Here is a 16,134-nt window from a genome sequence, read left to right on the forward strand (position 1 = left end):
CATCAATATATGGGATATATATGCAAAATAATATGACTTATCACATATACAATAATGCATATATTAAAATATTAGACTTACATGGGGTGTGAAAAGCAGGGAATTTCACATATATAATAATGAAAATATTACATGATGTGTAATATTAAACTTACTACATGGGTGGGAAATGCATAACCATTCACATATATAATAATGCATATATTACATGACATGTAATATTTAACTTATTACATGGGATGTGAAATGCAGAACATTACACATATAATAATGCATCTATATCATGACATGTAATATTAAACTTATTACAGGGTGTGAAAAGCAGGGCAACTCACATATAAAATAATGCATATATTGCATGATATGTACTATTATTATATGTCACATGTCCTGCATTCCACACCCCATGTAATAAGTTTAATATTACACGTCATGCAATATATGCATTATTATATATGTAAGATGTCCTGCATTTCACACCCCATGTAATAAGTATAATATTACACGTCATGCAATATGTGCATTATTATATATGTGAGATGTCCTGCATTTCACAACCCATGTAATAAGTTTAATATTACATGTCACGTAATAATATATTATGTTTGATGTCCTGTATTTCACACCCCATGTAATAAGTTTGATATTACATGTCATGTAATATATGCATTATTATATATGTGAGATGTCCTGTATTTCACACCCATGTAATAAGTTTAATATTACACGTCATGCAATATGTGCATTATTATATGTGAGATGTCCTGTATTTCGCACCCCATGTAATAAGTGTAATATTACACGTCATGCAATATGTGCATTATTATATATGTGAGATGTCCTGAATTTCACACCCCATGTAATAAGTGTAATATTACACGTCATGCAATATGTGCATTATTATATATGTGAGATGTCCTGTATTTCACACCCCATGTAATAAGTGTAATATTACACGTCATGCAATATGTGCAGTATTATATATGTGTGATGTCCTTCATTTCACACCCCATGTAATAAGTTTAATATTACACGTCATGCAATATATGCATTATTATATATGTGAGATGTCCTTCATTTCACACCCCCATGTAATAAGTTTAATATTACACGTCATGTAATATATGCATTATTATATATGTGAGATGTCCGGTATTTCACACCCCATGTAATAAGTGTAATATTACACGTCATGCAATATGTGCAGTATTATATATGTGAGATGTCCTGCATTTCACACCCCATTTAATAAGTTTAATATTACACGTCATGCAATATATGCATTATTATATGTGAGATGTCCTGCATTTCACACCCCCATGTAATAAGTTTAATATTACACGTCATGTAATATATGCATTATTATATATGTGAGATGTCCTTCATTTCACACCCCCATGTAATAAGTTTAATATTACACGTCATGTAATATATGCATTATTATATATGTGAGATGTCCTGCATTTCACACCCCATGTAATAAGTTTAATATTACACGTCATGCAATATATGCATCATTATATATGTGAGATGTCCTACATTTCACACCCCCATGTAATAAGTTTAATATTACACGTCATGTAATATATGCATTATTATATATGTGAGATATCCTTCATTTCACAACCCATGTAATAAGTTTAATATTACACGTCATGCAATATATGTATTATTATATATGTGACACGACCTGCATTTCACACCCCATGTAATAAGTTTAATATTACACGTCATGCAATATATGCATTATTATATATGTGAGATGTCCTGCATTTCACACCCCCATGTAATAAGTTTAATATTACACGTCATGCAATATATGCATTATTATATATGTGAGATGTCCTGCATTTCACACCCCCATGTAATAAGTTTAATATTACACGTCATGCAATATATGCATTACTATATATGTGAGATGTCCTGCTTTTCACACCCCCATGTAATAAGTTTAATATTACACGTCATGTAATATATGCATTACTATATATGTGAGATGTCCTGCATTTCACACCCCCATGTAATAAGTTTAATATTACACGTCATGCAATATATGCATTATTATATATGTGACACGACCTGCATTTCACACCCCCCATGTAATAAGTTTAATATTACACATCATGTAATATATGCATTATTATATATGTGAGATGTCCTGCATTTCACACCCCCATGTAATAAGTTGAATATTACACGTCATGTAATATAGACATTATTATATGTCACATGTCCTGCATTTCACACCCCATGTAATAAGTGTAATATTACACGTCATGCAATATGTGCATTATTATATATGTGAGATGTCCTGCATTTCACACCCCATGTAATAAGTTTAATATTACATGTCATGCAATATATGCATTATTATATATGTGAAATGTCCTGCATTTCACACCCCATGTAATAAGTTTAATATTACACGTCATGCAATATATGCATTATTATATATGTGTGATGTCCTGCATTTCACACCCCATGTAATAAGTTTAATATTACACGTCATGCAATATATGCATTATTATATATGTGTGATGTCCTGCATTTCACACCCCATGTAATAAGTTTAATATTACACGTCATGCAATATATGCATTATTATATGTGTGAGATGTCCTGCATTTCACACCCCCATGTAATAAGTTTAATATTACACGTCATGTAATATATGCATTATTATATATGTGAGATGTCCTGCATTTCACACCCCCATGTAATAAGTTTAATATTACATGTCATGTAATATATGCATTATTATATATGTGAGATGTCCTGCATTTCACACCCCCATGTAATAAGTTTAATATTACACGTCATGCAATATATGCATTACTATATATGTGAGATGTCCTGCTTTTCACACCCCCATGTAATAAGTTTAATATTACACGTCATGTAATATATGCATTACTATATATGTGAGATGTCCTGCATTTCACACCCCCATGTAATAAGTTTAATATTACACGTCATGCAATATATGCATTATTATATATGTGACACGACCTGCATTTCACACCCCATGTAATAAGTTTAATATTACACATCATGCAATATATGCATTATTATATATGTGAGATGTCCTGCATTTCACACCCCCATGTAATAAGTTTAATATTACACATCATGTAATATATGCATTATTATATATGTGAGATGTCCTGCATTTCACACCCCCATGTAATAAGTTTAATATTACACGTCATGTAATATAGACATTATTATATGTCACATGTCCTGCATTTCACACCCCATGTAATAAGTGTAATATTACACGTCATGCAATATGTGCATTATTATATATGTGAGATGTCCTGCATTTCACACCCCCATGTAATAAGTTTAATATTACACGTCATGTAATATAGACATTATTATATGTCACATGTCCTGCATTTCACACCCCATGTAATAAGTGTAATATTACACGTCATGCAATATGTGCATTATTATATATGTGAGATGTCCTGCATTTCACACCCCATGTAATAAGTTTAATTTACATGTCATGCAATATATGCATTATTATATATGTGAAATGTCCTGCATTTCACACCCCATGTAATAAGTTTAATATTACACGTCATGCAATATATGCATTATTATATATGTGTGATGTCCTGCATTTCACACCCCATGTAATAAGTTTAATATTACACGTCATGCAATATATGCATTATTATATATGTGTGATGTCCTGCATTTCACACCCCATGTAATAAGTTTAATATTACACGTCATGCAATATATGCATTATTATATATGTGAGATGTCCTGCATTTCACACCCCCATGTAATAAGTTTAATATTACACATCATGTAATATATGCATTATTATATATGTGAGATGTCCTGCATTTCACACCCCCATGTAATAAGTTTAATATTACATGTCATGTAATATATGCATTATTATATATGTGAGATGTCCTGCATTTCACACCCCATGTAATAAATTTAATATTACACGTCATGCAATATATGCATTACTATATATGTGAGATGTCCTGCATTCCACACCCCCATGTAATAAGTTTAATATTACACGTCATGTAATATAGACATTATTATATGTCACATGTCCTGCATTTCATACCCCATGTAATAAGTTTAATATTACACGTCATGCAATATATGCATTATTATATATGTGACATGACCTACATTTCACACCCCATGTAATAATTTTAATATAACATGTCATGTAATATATGTATTATATATAGCATGACATGTAATATTTAACTTATTCCATAGGGTGTGTAATGCAGGACATCTCACATATAATAATGCATATATTAGACGACATGTGATATTAAACTTACTACTTAGGGTGTGAAATACAGTACATGAAATATAATAATGCATATATTACATGACATGTAATATTTGACTTATTACAGGGGTGTGGAATGAATGTGTGATGTCCTGCATGTCACACCCCATGCAATAAGTTTAATATTACTTATCATGGAACATATGCATTATTATATTTTTGAGAGGTCTGCACATCACACCCCATGTGATAAGTTAAATATTACAGGTCATGTAATATATGCATTATTATATATGTGGAATGCCATGTATTTCAGACCCTATGTAATAAGTTAAATATTACAGGTCATATAATGTATGCGTTATTACATATGTGAGAGGCCCTGTATTTCACACCCCATGTAATAATTTCAATAATACATATCATGGAATATATGCATCATTATATATTTTAGATGTCCTGCTTTTCACTACATATATATATATAACACTACATGGGTGTGTACTACACAAAATATCACACATATAGTAATACATATATTATGCATCATATATAACATGTCATGTTATAAGTGAGAGTACACCCATATGATATATATACTTTATTATGTATGTCATATATATTTTACATATATTATATAATACAGTTTGTATGTGATTTGATAATGTATGTATTAGAATTAACTAATATGCTTTATTATATATCCTATATATTATGATATATAATAACATACATATATTATACATATGTGGAATAAATAATATACAACATACTGTGCATACATATATATCATATACAATGTTTCATGTATTGTATCGAGTATATATGACTTTTTCTATTGGAATATACACATTATTATATATGTAGCATGTTGTATATTACATACAGTAAGTTATATATCATATAGTGCATTATTATCTAACACATATATAACATGATAAATAATATATGTTATAGTAGTATACATTTTTATAATGGGACATATAACATTACACATATATATGCATTATATATGTGGTATGTCATATATTACTTCCCATATAATAAACATAAATCATGTTACATAATATTTTCCATATTATATATTCATATATTTGTGTGTATATCACATATATTTTGTGTATCATGTATAATGATTTATATATACCACATATATGTGTATTATATATCATAGTTATGATATTTAATATATAACATTTATATGATATAAACCGTACAATATATCATCTCATATAATATATGTATCCGTATATATCACATATATGACATAACATACATGATATATATTATGGAACATATGATATGTGCATTATATATGTGATATGTAATGAAATATGCATAGAATACATGTGATATGTAATCTACAATATGCAGTTTTGTATGATATGTAATATATCCATTATTAATATATAATTATTAATGTAACATGTATCACATATATGATGTATGTCATTATATGTCATATATATACTATTTATGTGATATAGTATTGCATGTTATATCATTTTATAGTATAATTATATTACATGTTACATATCATATTCCATATCTGTATATATTAACCTATATGTGAATGTTGAATTTCATGAGATAGAAGGCAGACCCCACATCCAGTACCTGCAACACTAGGGATTGAACCAGGAGCCCAGACATACAAGTCCAGTACTTTGTCAGCTGAGCCACTGCCCTGGTCATTTTTTTTCTCAGATTCTGTGTGCATGTGCGCGCACGCATCGGGCAGGCAGTGAGGACTTTGCCCTTCAGTGTGGCAGGCTTTATTCTACCCACCCCCACACCTTTTTTTTTTTTCCTATCCAGAGCATTTCTGAGCTCTGCCTGTGGTTGTGGCTGGCATGCCAGGAACCAAAGCTGCTCCTTTCTCCTTGACTCTGAAAACGTTGCCTCTCCCTGTCCCCAGGGAGGTCTGCACACACGCCCATGCCCACGGTCCACTTCACCTGCTGAGTAGGAGTGCGAGCCAAGCCTCTAGAGTGCCACTGGCTTGTGCACTGGTGAGGCGGTTACAGTGCCCAGTATCATGCTATGTCTGCGTCATCTCAGTGATTAAAAAATATATATGGGGGGTGGGTACCATTGACAATATTCTCTGGGAGGTTCTGGTGACTGAGATGGGCAGGACACTTAACTGCTATGAGCATCTGTGTGTGTGTGTGGGGGGGTGTCCAACCCCATCAGTCTGATTTCTGCTGCCCACTATTGGCAGTAGACAGTCAACAGCCATTGTGTCTCCAAGTTGCCCGCTCTCTCGTATTCTTGTCGGGCGGGCACACAGCGTGTCTTCACAATGAAAGCGGCTCTCTTGAGAGACCACCCATGGAGCTCCATGAGTGGCTCAGCAGAGGAGCCAGGGACACACACAAGAATACATTCCACATCTCCTTGACTTAGTCCGCATTTCAAGCTATATTAATGCAGATGATTTAAAGGATCCTTTTTTTAAATTATAGTCTCTACACACCTCCCTTGACTTCTCAATCATGCTGCAGCCTTTGGGGGGGGGGGTGGTATTTCTATTGTTGAAAGGGGTGTCACTCATCTGCATGGAATGGGAACTCTTTCCTTCATGGTCCTCACCCTAAGGAGAAGGCAGGTATTTTGTTCAAAGCACATAAAGAATCACACTCAACGTGAGTGTTGTAAAGGCTACTCTGAGCACACTTAGTGGCAGACGGATGGAATGCTAGCTAAGGAAGGGGTAGGAAGTAGCCACAAAAGCGAGAAGGGTTGGGAAAAACCAGAGATCGAGAGCCTGCAAGGAAGCGGCTGTTTGTCTAATCTCTGCGAGCTGCCTTCAGCACAGCTAGAGCGAAAGCAATCAGCCTAGGGAACAGTTTGCTATTTGTATCCTTGTAACTTTGCAGCATAGCAGATGGGCATGAAGGGGTCTCACCCATGCCCATGGAGACTCGGGTGGCTGGTGGGGAGGGGGGTGTTTGCACCCTTCTTTGGGAAACACCCAGACTGGCTGCTACAATGATTGAGGCTTTGGTCGCCAGAGATCTTGCATGTCCTAAGAGGCATGTGCAGTGTGCAAAACACCCATGGGAGGGAAGATTGCAACTTCGGCTGTGTATTTTCAAACTGAAAACAAAATCAAACTTTACAGTCACTGAATGCCATGGCGAATGTCTGCTGGTCCTTGGGACGGTGTGATGATACGGTAACATGGATGGGTTCTTCTGAGATACTTGCTTCTGATGCACTGTTAGGATTGCAGTTTATGTCTTCCCAGGGAAGTGAAGAGATGGGGCACTCCTATAAATTGGACCCGGCCATTCAGACGTTGACCTGAAATTGGACAAAGAGAGCTCCTGTAACAAAGACAGAAAGCTCTTGCAGCTTTCTGCAAGGCACAATATGTTCTCACCAGGAAGAAACCCTAATGATGGGTGGAGGTAGATAGCATAGTGGTTACGCAAACAGATTCTCATGCCTGAGGCTCCAAAGTCCCAGGTTCAATCCCCCGCACCACTGTAAGCCAGAGCTGAGCAGTGCTCTGATAAAAAGTAAAAGAAAAAAGAAACCCTAATGATAAAAGAATTCAGCTTGTCATTGGTGACTAGGATGTCCCCAGCCTTTGACCCAACACAGTGGCAAAAAGCCTCTAGATCCCAGCACTGAGGTCCAAAGAGAAAAATGTTCAGGAAAGCGGTATCCCGAGGGAACACCCACCCGTAGGAGTAGCCAGGCTGAGATCCAAGCGATAATCTTAGGCCCTGCCAGCCCCTGTCCCACCCTTGGCCACCACCAGCAGCCTTATCAACCCACAGAGTTTCCTGTGGCCTTGTTACTCTATCCAGAATCGTAAACACACATATTAATGGAATAGCAATGAGATACCAGGCTGAGGAGAGAGTATAATGGTTCAGCAAAGAGATTTTTAGTGCCTCCGGCTACAGAGTCCACAGTTCAGTTCCCAGCACCACCAGAAGCCACAGATGAGCAGTGCTCTGGTGTAAAAAAAAAAGGGTGTGGGTGTGGGGGTGGATCCTAGATAGGTCACACATACGTAGACAACTAATTTACAACCAAGGATCCAAAACATACTGTAGAAAATTAAAGTCTCTTCCATAAGTGTTGCTGGGAAAACAGGAAGAATGAAGCTCAGCTACTACCTAACAAAAATTAATTCCAGGTCTATTAAAAACTTGAATCTGGGAGTCGGGCTGTAGCGCAGCGGGTTAAGCGCAGGTGGCGCAAAGCACAAGGACCGGCATAAGGATCCCAGTTCGAACCCCGGCTCCCCACCTGCAGGGGAGTCGCTTCACAGGCGGTGAAGCAGGTCTGCAGGTGTCTATCTTTCTCTCCTCCTCTCTGTCTTCCCCTCCCTCTCTCCATTTCTCTCTGTCCTATCCAACAACGACAACAACAATAATAACTACAACAATAAAACAACAAGGGCAACAAAAGGGAATAAATAAATAAAATAAATATTTAAAGAAAAAAAAAAAAAAAAACCTTGAATCTAAGACCTGAAAAACTAGAAGATAGCTGAAAACAACGGAGAAGCACCCTTGTCCTTATGCGCCCATCTCCTACAGCAAGAGGAACCAAAGAGAATACAGATCACTGGAGCTAAATCCACCTAACAAAACTTGTGCACAGTGAACTGACTCAGCCTTACCATGACCAGCCAGCCTACTAGAAGGGAGAAAACCACAGAAGGACAACTCAGTTGAAAAACAAAGAACAGGGAGTCGGGCAGTAGCACAGCAGGTTAAGTGCATGTGGTGCAAAGCACAAGGACTGGTGTGAGGATCCTGGTTCGAGCCCCCGGCTCCCCACCTGCAGGGGAGTCACTTCACAGGTGGTGAAGCAGGTCTGCAGGTGTCTGTCTTTTTCTCCCCTCTCTGTCTTCCCCTCCTCTCTCCATTTCTCTGTCCTATCTAACAACGACAACATCAATAACAGCAACAATTAACTACAATGACAATGAAAAACAAGGGCAACAAAAGGGAAAATAAATATAAAAATTTTTTTAAAAGAAAAAGAATAACAAAGGACAAAGGACCTAAGTAGGCATTGCACCGGAGAAGACAGACAGATGGCCAACAGACACCTGAAGATGTTCTCCATCACTGGTCATTAGGGAAAAAGGCAGATCAAAATGCAGACATTAGGGTGGAGAAATTGACTGTTTTCAAAACACTGTTTCTGTAGAGATGTTCAGATAGCCCACTGTGGTTTTGGGACAAAGGAGTTTTTCTCATGGAGATGTTTGTTCTTCCTTGGGAGCTGTAATATTTTAGTTTCCCCTTTAGTCTATCTGTTTTCTTCTACTGATTTCAAAAGCAAGTTTTCACCTTCCTCTAGTCAGTGCATACCAGGTGGTAGAGACTGGCCTGCTGTATACTGTGTGAATGACAAGCTGGTGACAAGCTCCTCAGTATAATGTGATTGATATCTGGGTCTTTTCTAGGTATGTGATTTGGCCTTTAGCCTGAAGAAGATGCTGATACGCCACAAGATGACGCATAACCCAAACCGTCCGATGGCAGAATGCCAGTTTTGCCATAAGAAGTTTACAAGGAACGATTACCTCAAAGTCCACATGGACAACATCCATGGCGATGCTGACAGCTGATGGTCGCCGGAAAGGAACTGAACCATTTGAGGGAGACTCCCAAAAGGAAACCCGGCTGCCCTTCTCCTAATTAGCGTAGCACAAGTAGACAAAAGTCATTCACGGGCCTCACAAATTTCTTGTTGGCTTACCTTTAAAATTTGTAGCTGCATATTCTCAGTAAGAATTGTACTTTTACCAAGAAATAGTGCCCACAAAAATGCCGATTTCATAGCCTTGCCAGAAACGTGGGAAGGAAATTTCCACAGCTGTATTTCTGTACTACAATTAATGAGCTCGCCATTAGGCCTTTTGGTTTTATAATTAACTGTGTCTGGACACCTGACTACATGTGAGTTATTATAACTTGCTATGACTAATGGAGTCAGGAAGAAATCAAGGCAGGCAAGTGTTCCTTGCAGGAAAGGACAACGGTTAAGATCTCAGGCATAATAGCAAGTTTTCTCCTAGCAGGATCACACCAGCAATCCCCCTTTATTTGGTTTCCTACAAAAAATCAGAAAGTTTACACACACAGACACATCCTCACATCCTCACACAACTAGAAAATGTGACTGACCGTCTTTGCTGAGTGGCACAGTAGAGGCCCGGTAGTAATATCACAATGTTAATTCTATGCACCTAGCCCTTTGCCTTCTCATTCCTTAAGAAGCACACAGAAAATGTTAATGCAGATATAAAGTCCCAGAGTAGTGATAATGCATGAAAAACATTTTTCCAGATTTTTGGCAGACATTTATTCTAAAACATTTTTGAATTATCTTTATCATTCCTAGATTATGAGAAAAACAGATTTAAAAAAAAAAACTGAAGCAAGAAACTTATTTCTAGCTTTTGGTTGTGTTTCAGTAAAATATGTCATCATATAGTAAAAACTCAGGGGAGAAGATATGATAAAATGTAACAGTGTCAAAACAGTACGCGGAATGAAAAAAGCAGAGAAAAGTGAAAAGAAGGCACAAATGAAGGATTTTCCTGTGTGGACTCAGTTAAAGAATTATAATTTAAAGGAAGTGAGTCCGTTCTAATGTGTTAAGGGACAACAAGATTATCGGAAGTTGAGAATATCATTTTCTAATTATGCTTATATTCTAATCCAGTATTGCAAAAGAATGCAGTACATATGATTTAACTCTGCAAAAGTACTGAGTTGAAATTCACCAGAAAAATATCAAAGAAATATAAATGTGAAAACTGTAAATCCTCTAATTATAATTTAGAAAATATCTAAGTGTGGTTGTTTAGAGCAATTTATATCTAAAACTATAGAAATCAGTTTATAGAGACTAGTCTTCTTTCTCTGATGTTATTTGTTTCAGAAGTTTGTAGATCTGAAGTCTTTTTAATAAACCATGACTGTGTGCTTCATATTTTTTCCTATTTCTTTCTTAATTTATTTATAAAAAGGAAACATTGAAAAAACCATAGGATAAGAGGGGTACAACTCCACACAATTCCCACCCTGATAGCTTTCCTATTCTTTAACCCTCTAGGAATATGGGCCCAAGATCATTGTGGGTTGCAGAAGGTGGGAGGTCTGGCTTCTGTAATTGCTTCCCCGCTGAACATGGGCGTTGACAGGTCGATCCATACTCCCAGCCTGCCTCTCTCTTTCCCTAGTGGGGTAGGGCTCTGGGGAAGCGGAGCTCCAGGACACATTGGTGGGGTCATCTGTCCTGCAAGTCTGGTTGGCATCATAGTAGCATCTGGAACCTGGTGGTTGAAGAGAGAGTTAACATACAAAGCCAAACAAATTGTTGACATTCATGGACCTAAGGGCTGGAATAGTGCAGATGAAGAGTTGGGGGTCTCCATTTTGTCGATAGCCAGTAGGCATATTTTAGTTATATTCCAAAGGGCCTGTAGCTATACTAATTTTCCTGTTCTTTAACCCTCTGGGAGTATGGACCCAAGGTCATTGTGGGATGACTATAAAAGGACAGTTGAAAGTTCACTGGTCTGAATGACGGAGACACATTGGACTCCTTCCTCTGGATGCTGCCTTTTCTATTTAGGACTCTGCTGCATCAGCCCCAAGGCAGTTGTCTCGCAACAAAGCCACCAGTCTGCCACTGCTTCCCTACTCACTGTCTTGCCCTCACTGCCCTTGGCCACACTCCTCTGAGCAGTCAGGTTCTGGGATCTGGGCCAGCCTTGCTGCTGCTCTCTTCTTAGTTGCTTCTTTCTCACTACTCTCTTGCTCCTTTAGCACTCCTCCCGCACTCAATTGCACTCCTCCCTCGCTCCTCTCTCACTTCTCTCACTCCCTGTCTTGTGGCAGTGCCTGGCTCACACTAAGGGCCTGTAAGCAATGCCAAGGAGAAGGGTGAGCAACTCAGCTCCAGGGAAGCCCTATTGTCTCTGAGCCGCCAGGTCCAAAGCTTAGGCCACAGGGCCCAGGCTAGTGGCTTCTCTCTGGCATCTCTCTCATGTTTTTATCACTCCATGTCTTGCGCCAAGTATCGACTCGCACTAAGGGGCCGCTGACATAAGAGAGTACATTAAGGTGGGAAACTCAGCCCCATGCCAGCTCTCTAGCCTCTGAGTTGCCAGGTCTAAGATCCAGCCCAGGCAGGCCATTCTTATTTGCTTCTATCTTGTCTTCTTTCTCGCTCTTTCTCTTTCTATCTCTCTCGTTTCCCTTTCTGTATATAGCCGAGTGCCCGGCTCGCACTGGAGGCCCACTGGCAACCCAGTGAGAAGGGAAGGAGAGCAACTCAGCCGCGTGGCAGGGCTCTTGCCTCCAAGCCACTAGGTTCTCAGCTCGGGGCCCAGGCCGCCCGCTTCTCTCTCCTTTCTCGCTGGTTGCTCACTTGCTTCTGTCTAGCTCCTCTCCTGCTCCTAACTCTTGCTCCTGCCTCATTGCTGACCCGACTGTCACACTTGCTGTCGACAGCCAAGTGCCTGGCTCACACTAGGGGCCCTCTGGCAACCCAGGGGGAGGGAGGGTGGACGACTCAGCCAGCCCCGTGGCAGGGCTCTTGCCTCTGAGCCGCCAGGTTCTGGACTCAGGGCCCAGGCCAGCCACTTCTCTCTCCTTTCTCGCTGGTTGCTCACTTGATTCTCTCTAGCTCCTCTCCTGCTCCTAACTCTTGCTCCTGCCTCATTCTTGACCCGACTGTCTCCCTTGCTGTCGACAGCCGAGTGCCCGACTCGCACTAGAGGCCCCCTGGCAACCCGGGTGTAGGGAGGGCGGGCGACTCAGCCTAGTGGCAGGGCTCTTGCCTCCGTCTGCCAGGTTCCCGACTCGGGGCCCAGGCCAGCCACTTCTCTCTCCTTTCTCGCTGGTTGCTCATTTGCTTCTCTCTAGCTCCTCTCCTGCTTCTATCTCTTGCTCCTGCCTCATTCCTGACCCGACTGTATCCCTTGCTGTCGACAGCTGATGGTCGGGCTCGCACTAGAGGACCTCTGGCAACCCAGGGGGAGGGAGGGAGGGCAACTCAGGGAGAGGGAGGGTGGGCGACTCTGCCTTGTGGCTGTGCCTCTCTCCAGCCTCTTTCTTGCTTGCTGTCTTGTACTGAGTGTCCTGCTAGGAGTAAGGGATGTTGGCAACCCTGGGTAGCATGTGCTGGTGATTCAGCCCCGTGTTAGCCAGCCCTCTTACCTCTCAGCTGCTTGCTCTGATTTTCTTTTTTGCACATAATCCTAGTCTGTGCGTTTCTGGTGTTGGGTCATTTCTGCCTTCACTAGTATATGGGTTTCCTCAGGGCGAGGGAGACTGCTGGGCTTAAAGGGCTTACTGCAGGGCACTGTGAAAATGTTTAAACAACAGAGCATCTGTTGGGATGAAAGAGGTAAAAGACAAATATTTATCTAAGTGCTGCAAGTAACCATTTATCAGCTGGTGTTAGGACACACCAACCTTGAAATTTTGTGAGTCATTGACCAGGAGTTCAGCCCTAGTTTTCCTAGTTGTAGTTGCAGCAATTCTAGAGGTTCCTGGGAAAACTTAGCCTGGTTCACTGTGTCCCACACATAAGAGCCTGGAAATCAGAGGTAAGTGTCAGCCAGATAATAAGAAAGTAACTAGGAAGGTTAAAATTTATGTGTGCCTGAGTCCCTGATAAAAGCCCTCCTTCTGCCCCATCATCCAGTCCTAGAATCTCGAATTCATGCCACCTGAGCCCAGGCACAGCCTCCTCCCTGCACATACCCCCCCTTGCTTCCCTTGCATCCAGTTGCTGCTGGCCCTCAGGCAAAGAAGGCTGGACTTCTGGCTATTTGTAAGTTCCATCAGGCTGACACCAATTACGTCAACCAGCCAATTACGTCATACAACAGAGGATGTGTATTTCCTGCCTTTCTACCGTTTCTCCTAGATTCCATTGATGGTGGACTCGGCTGACCTTGAAGTCTACTTACTCAGGGAGATGTACTTTATACCTAATACAGGAAACTCATCATCACTAACTTATAAATCTCATCACATCCCATCACTGACATAATCCCAGACTGTCCTCTGTGCAGCTCTAGCTGAAACAATGTCCATTCTAATGCAGAAGTTTTAAAGTTGATTTCCAAAGCCCAAGACTGTGAGCATAAGGACAAGTACTAAAATCTGAAGGGACATACTACCATTATTAGGGTTTAGTGGATCAAACAACAACTCTGTTTATTTTAATATTTGCCAAAGCAGCCCACAGAAAAGGAAATGTATCAGCCTCCAAGTCCTTTCTAAAGTATCAACATCTGGAGAAGCATAGTCGCTTTTAGTCTCTGTGGTTCTTCTCACATAGAACTCATTTCTTGTGCTGTCTCAGCTGCTGCATGACTGGCATCTCCAGTTTCACCATCATCTGGGTCTCCAGAGTGACAAGTTGGTATTGTTCCAAGACTCCAATTGCGATATTTAGGATATTAAGTTGTATCCTTTCTGCTCTGACTATGAACTATGAAATTGGGGTGGACAAATTTCATTGATTAGGGTACTATTAGACTAAGTCTGTGAGCAAAGCCAACTGGCTGTTCACTGAGAAAAAACAATTCTGTGGTTTTTTGAGCCTCACCCATCAGCCCTCTTCCTGCTGACTTCCTCTTCCAAGGCCTTGGGGTGATTGTTTAGGAGTTCCTGAAAGGAGATGACATGGGGGGTGTGAGGAATAGAAGAATTTAAAATAGATGTCCCCCCACAGGGGTCCAGCAATACTCTCACCCAAAATGTGTAAGTTGGAATAGGTGAATACTGTCAATTAAGACAATAGGAAACCAAACACACACACACACACACACACACACACATCTCAAGAGATGCAGGGAAAGCCTTTGACGAGATTTAATATCCATCCATGTTCAAAACATTAAAAAGAATGGAGATAGATGGGAAATTCCTCAAACTAGTCATGTTTATATACAGAAAACCTACAGATAACATCATATTCAATGGTGAGAAACTGAAAGCTTTCCTTCTTCTGTTAGGTACAAGGCAGGACTGCCTACTGTCCCCATTACTATTCAATGCAATCTTGGCAGGAATACTGACTCAATCCTTGTGGAAAATAGTTTGAAGATTTCTCAGAATTCTAGAAATGGACATACCCTATGACCCAGCAAATTCTCTCCTGGAGATTTATCCAAAGAATACAGAAACACCTTTTAGGTGAAGTCTAGGTATGCTGATATTCACAGAAGCACAATTCATAATAGTCTACACTTGGAAGCAACACAGATGTCCAAGGACAGATGAGTGGCTAAGAAAGTTGTGAGACTATTTTTTTATTAGTGACTTAATAATGGTTAACAAGATTGTAGGATAAGAGGGGTAGGTACAATTCCATACAGTCCCCACCACCAGAGTTCTATGTCCCATCCCCTAAAATGGAAGCTTCCCCTATCACATGGAGATGAAAAAAAAAAAAAAAAGAAATTGTGCCTTTATTATTAACAACTGTGCTGTAAGCTATTAACCTCCCAAACTAAAATGACTAGAATAACAAAAAAGAATTTGGTTATCTTGGCTGAAACTTGAAAAGATCTTGTTAAGTAAGAGAAACTAGAAAGAGAAAGACAAATATTACATGATCTCACATATAGGTGAGACTTAAGGGGGGGTGGCGGGCATTGGCACACCAGCTAAGCTCACATAGTAAAAGTGCAAGGACCCGCACAAGAATCTGGGTTCAGATGTGAGGGTGATCTGGCTGCGACATCTGTCACCCCATTGATCGCCAGGGTTGATTCGGCTGATCTGGCTGGCTAGGTGGGTGTCCCCTTCCTCCCTCACCGCTCCATATGCGTCCCGACGCTGCGTGCT

At 39.7% G+C, this 16,134-nt stretch overlaps 1 protein-coding gene across 8 annotated transcripts in view; it reads left to right on the plus strand.

Annotated features, from left to right (window-relative positions):
• The window catches only part of PRDM5 (PR/SET domain 5), a 181,940-nt gene extending 170,688 nt beyond the window's left edge, over positions 1-11,252 (plus strand). For 6 of the 8 annotated variants that reach the window (XM_060186090.1, XM_060186091.1, XM_007532265.3 and 3 more), the window contains one exon: positions 9,720-11,252. In XM_060186090.1, coding sequence (XP_060042073.1) covers positions 9,720-9,884 — 165 coding nt within the window. In that variant the 3' untranslated portion in view covers positions 9,885-11,252. The remainder of the gene's footprint in view (positions 1-9,719) is intronic. The other 2 variants (XM_060186089.1, XM_060186092.1) reach the window with 1 other exon arrangement.
• The last annotated feature ends 4,882 nt before the right edge of the window (positions 11,253-16,134 follow it).

This window comes from Erinaceus europaeus, chromosome 2, assembly GCF_950295315.1.
Source record: "Erinaceus europaeus chromosome 2, mEriEur2.1, whole genome shotgun sequence".
Taxonomy (NCBI): Eukaryota; Metazoa; Chordata; class Mammalia; order Eulipotyphla; family Erinaceidae; genus Erinaceus; species Erinaceus europaeus.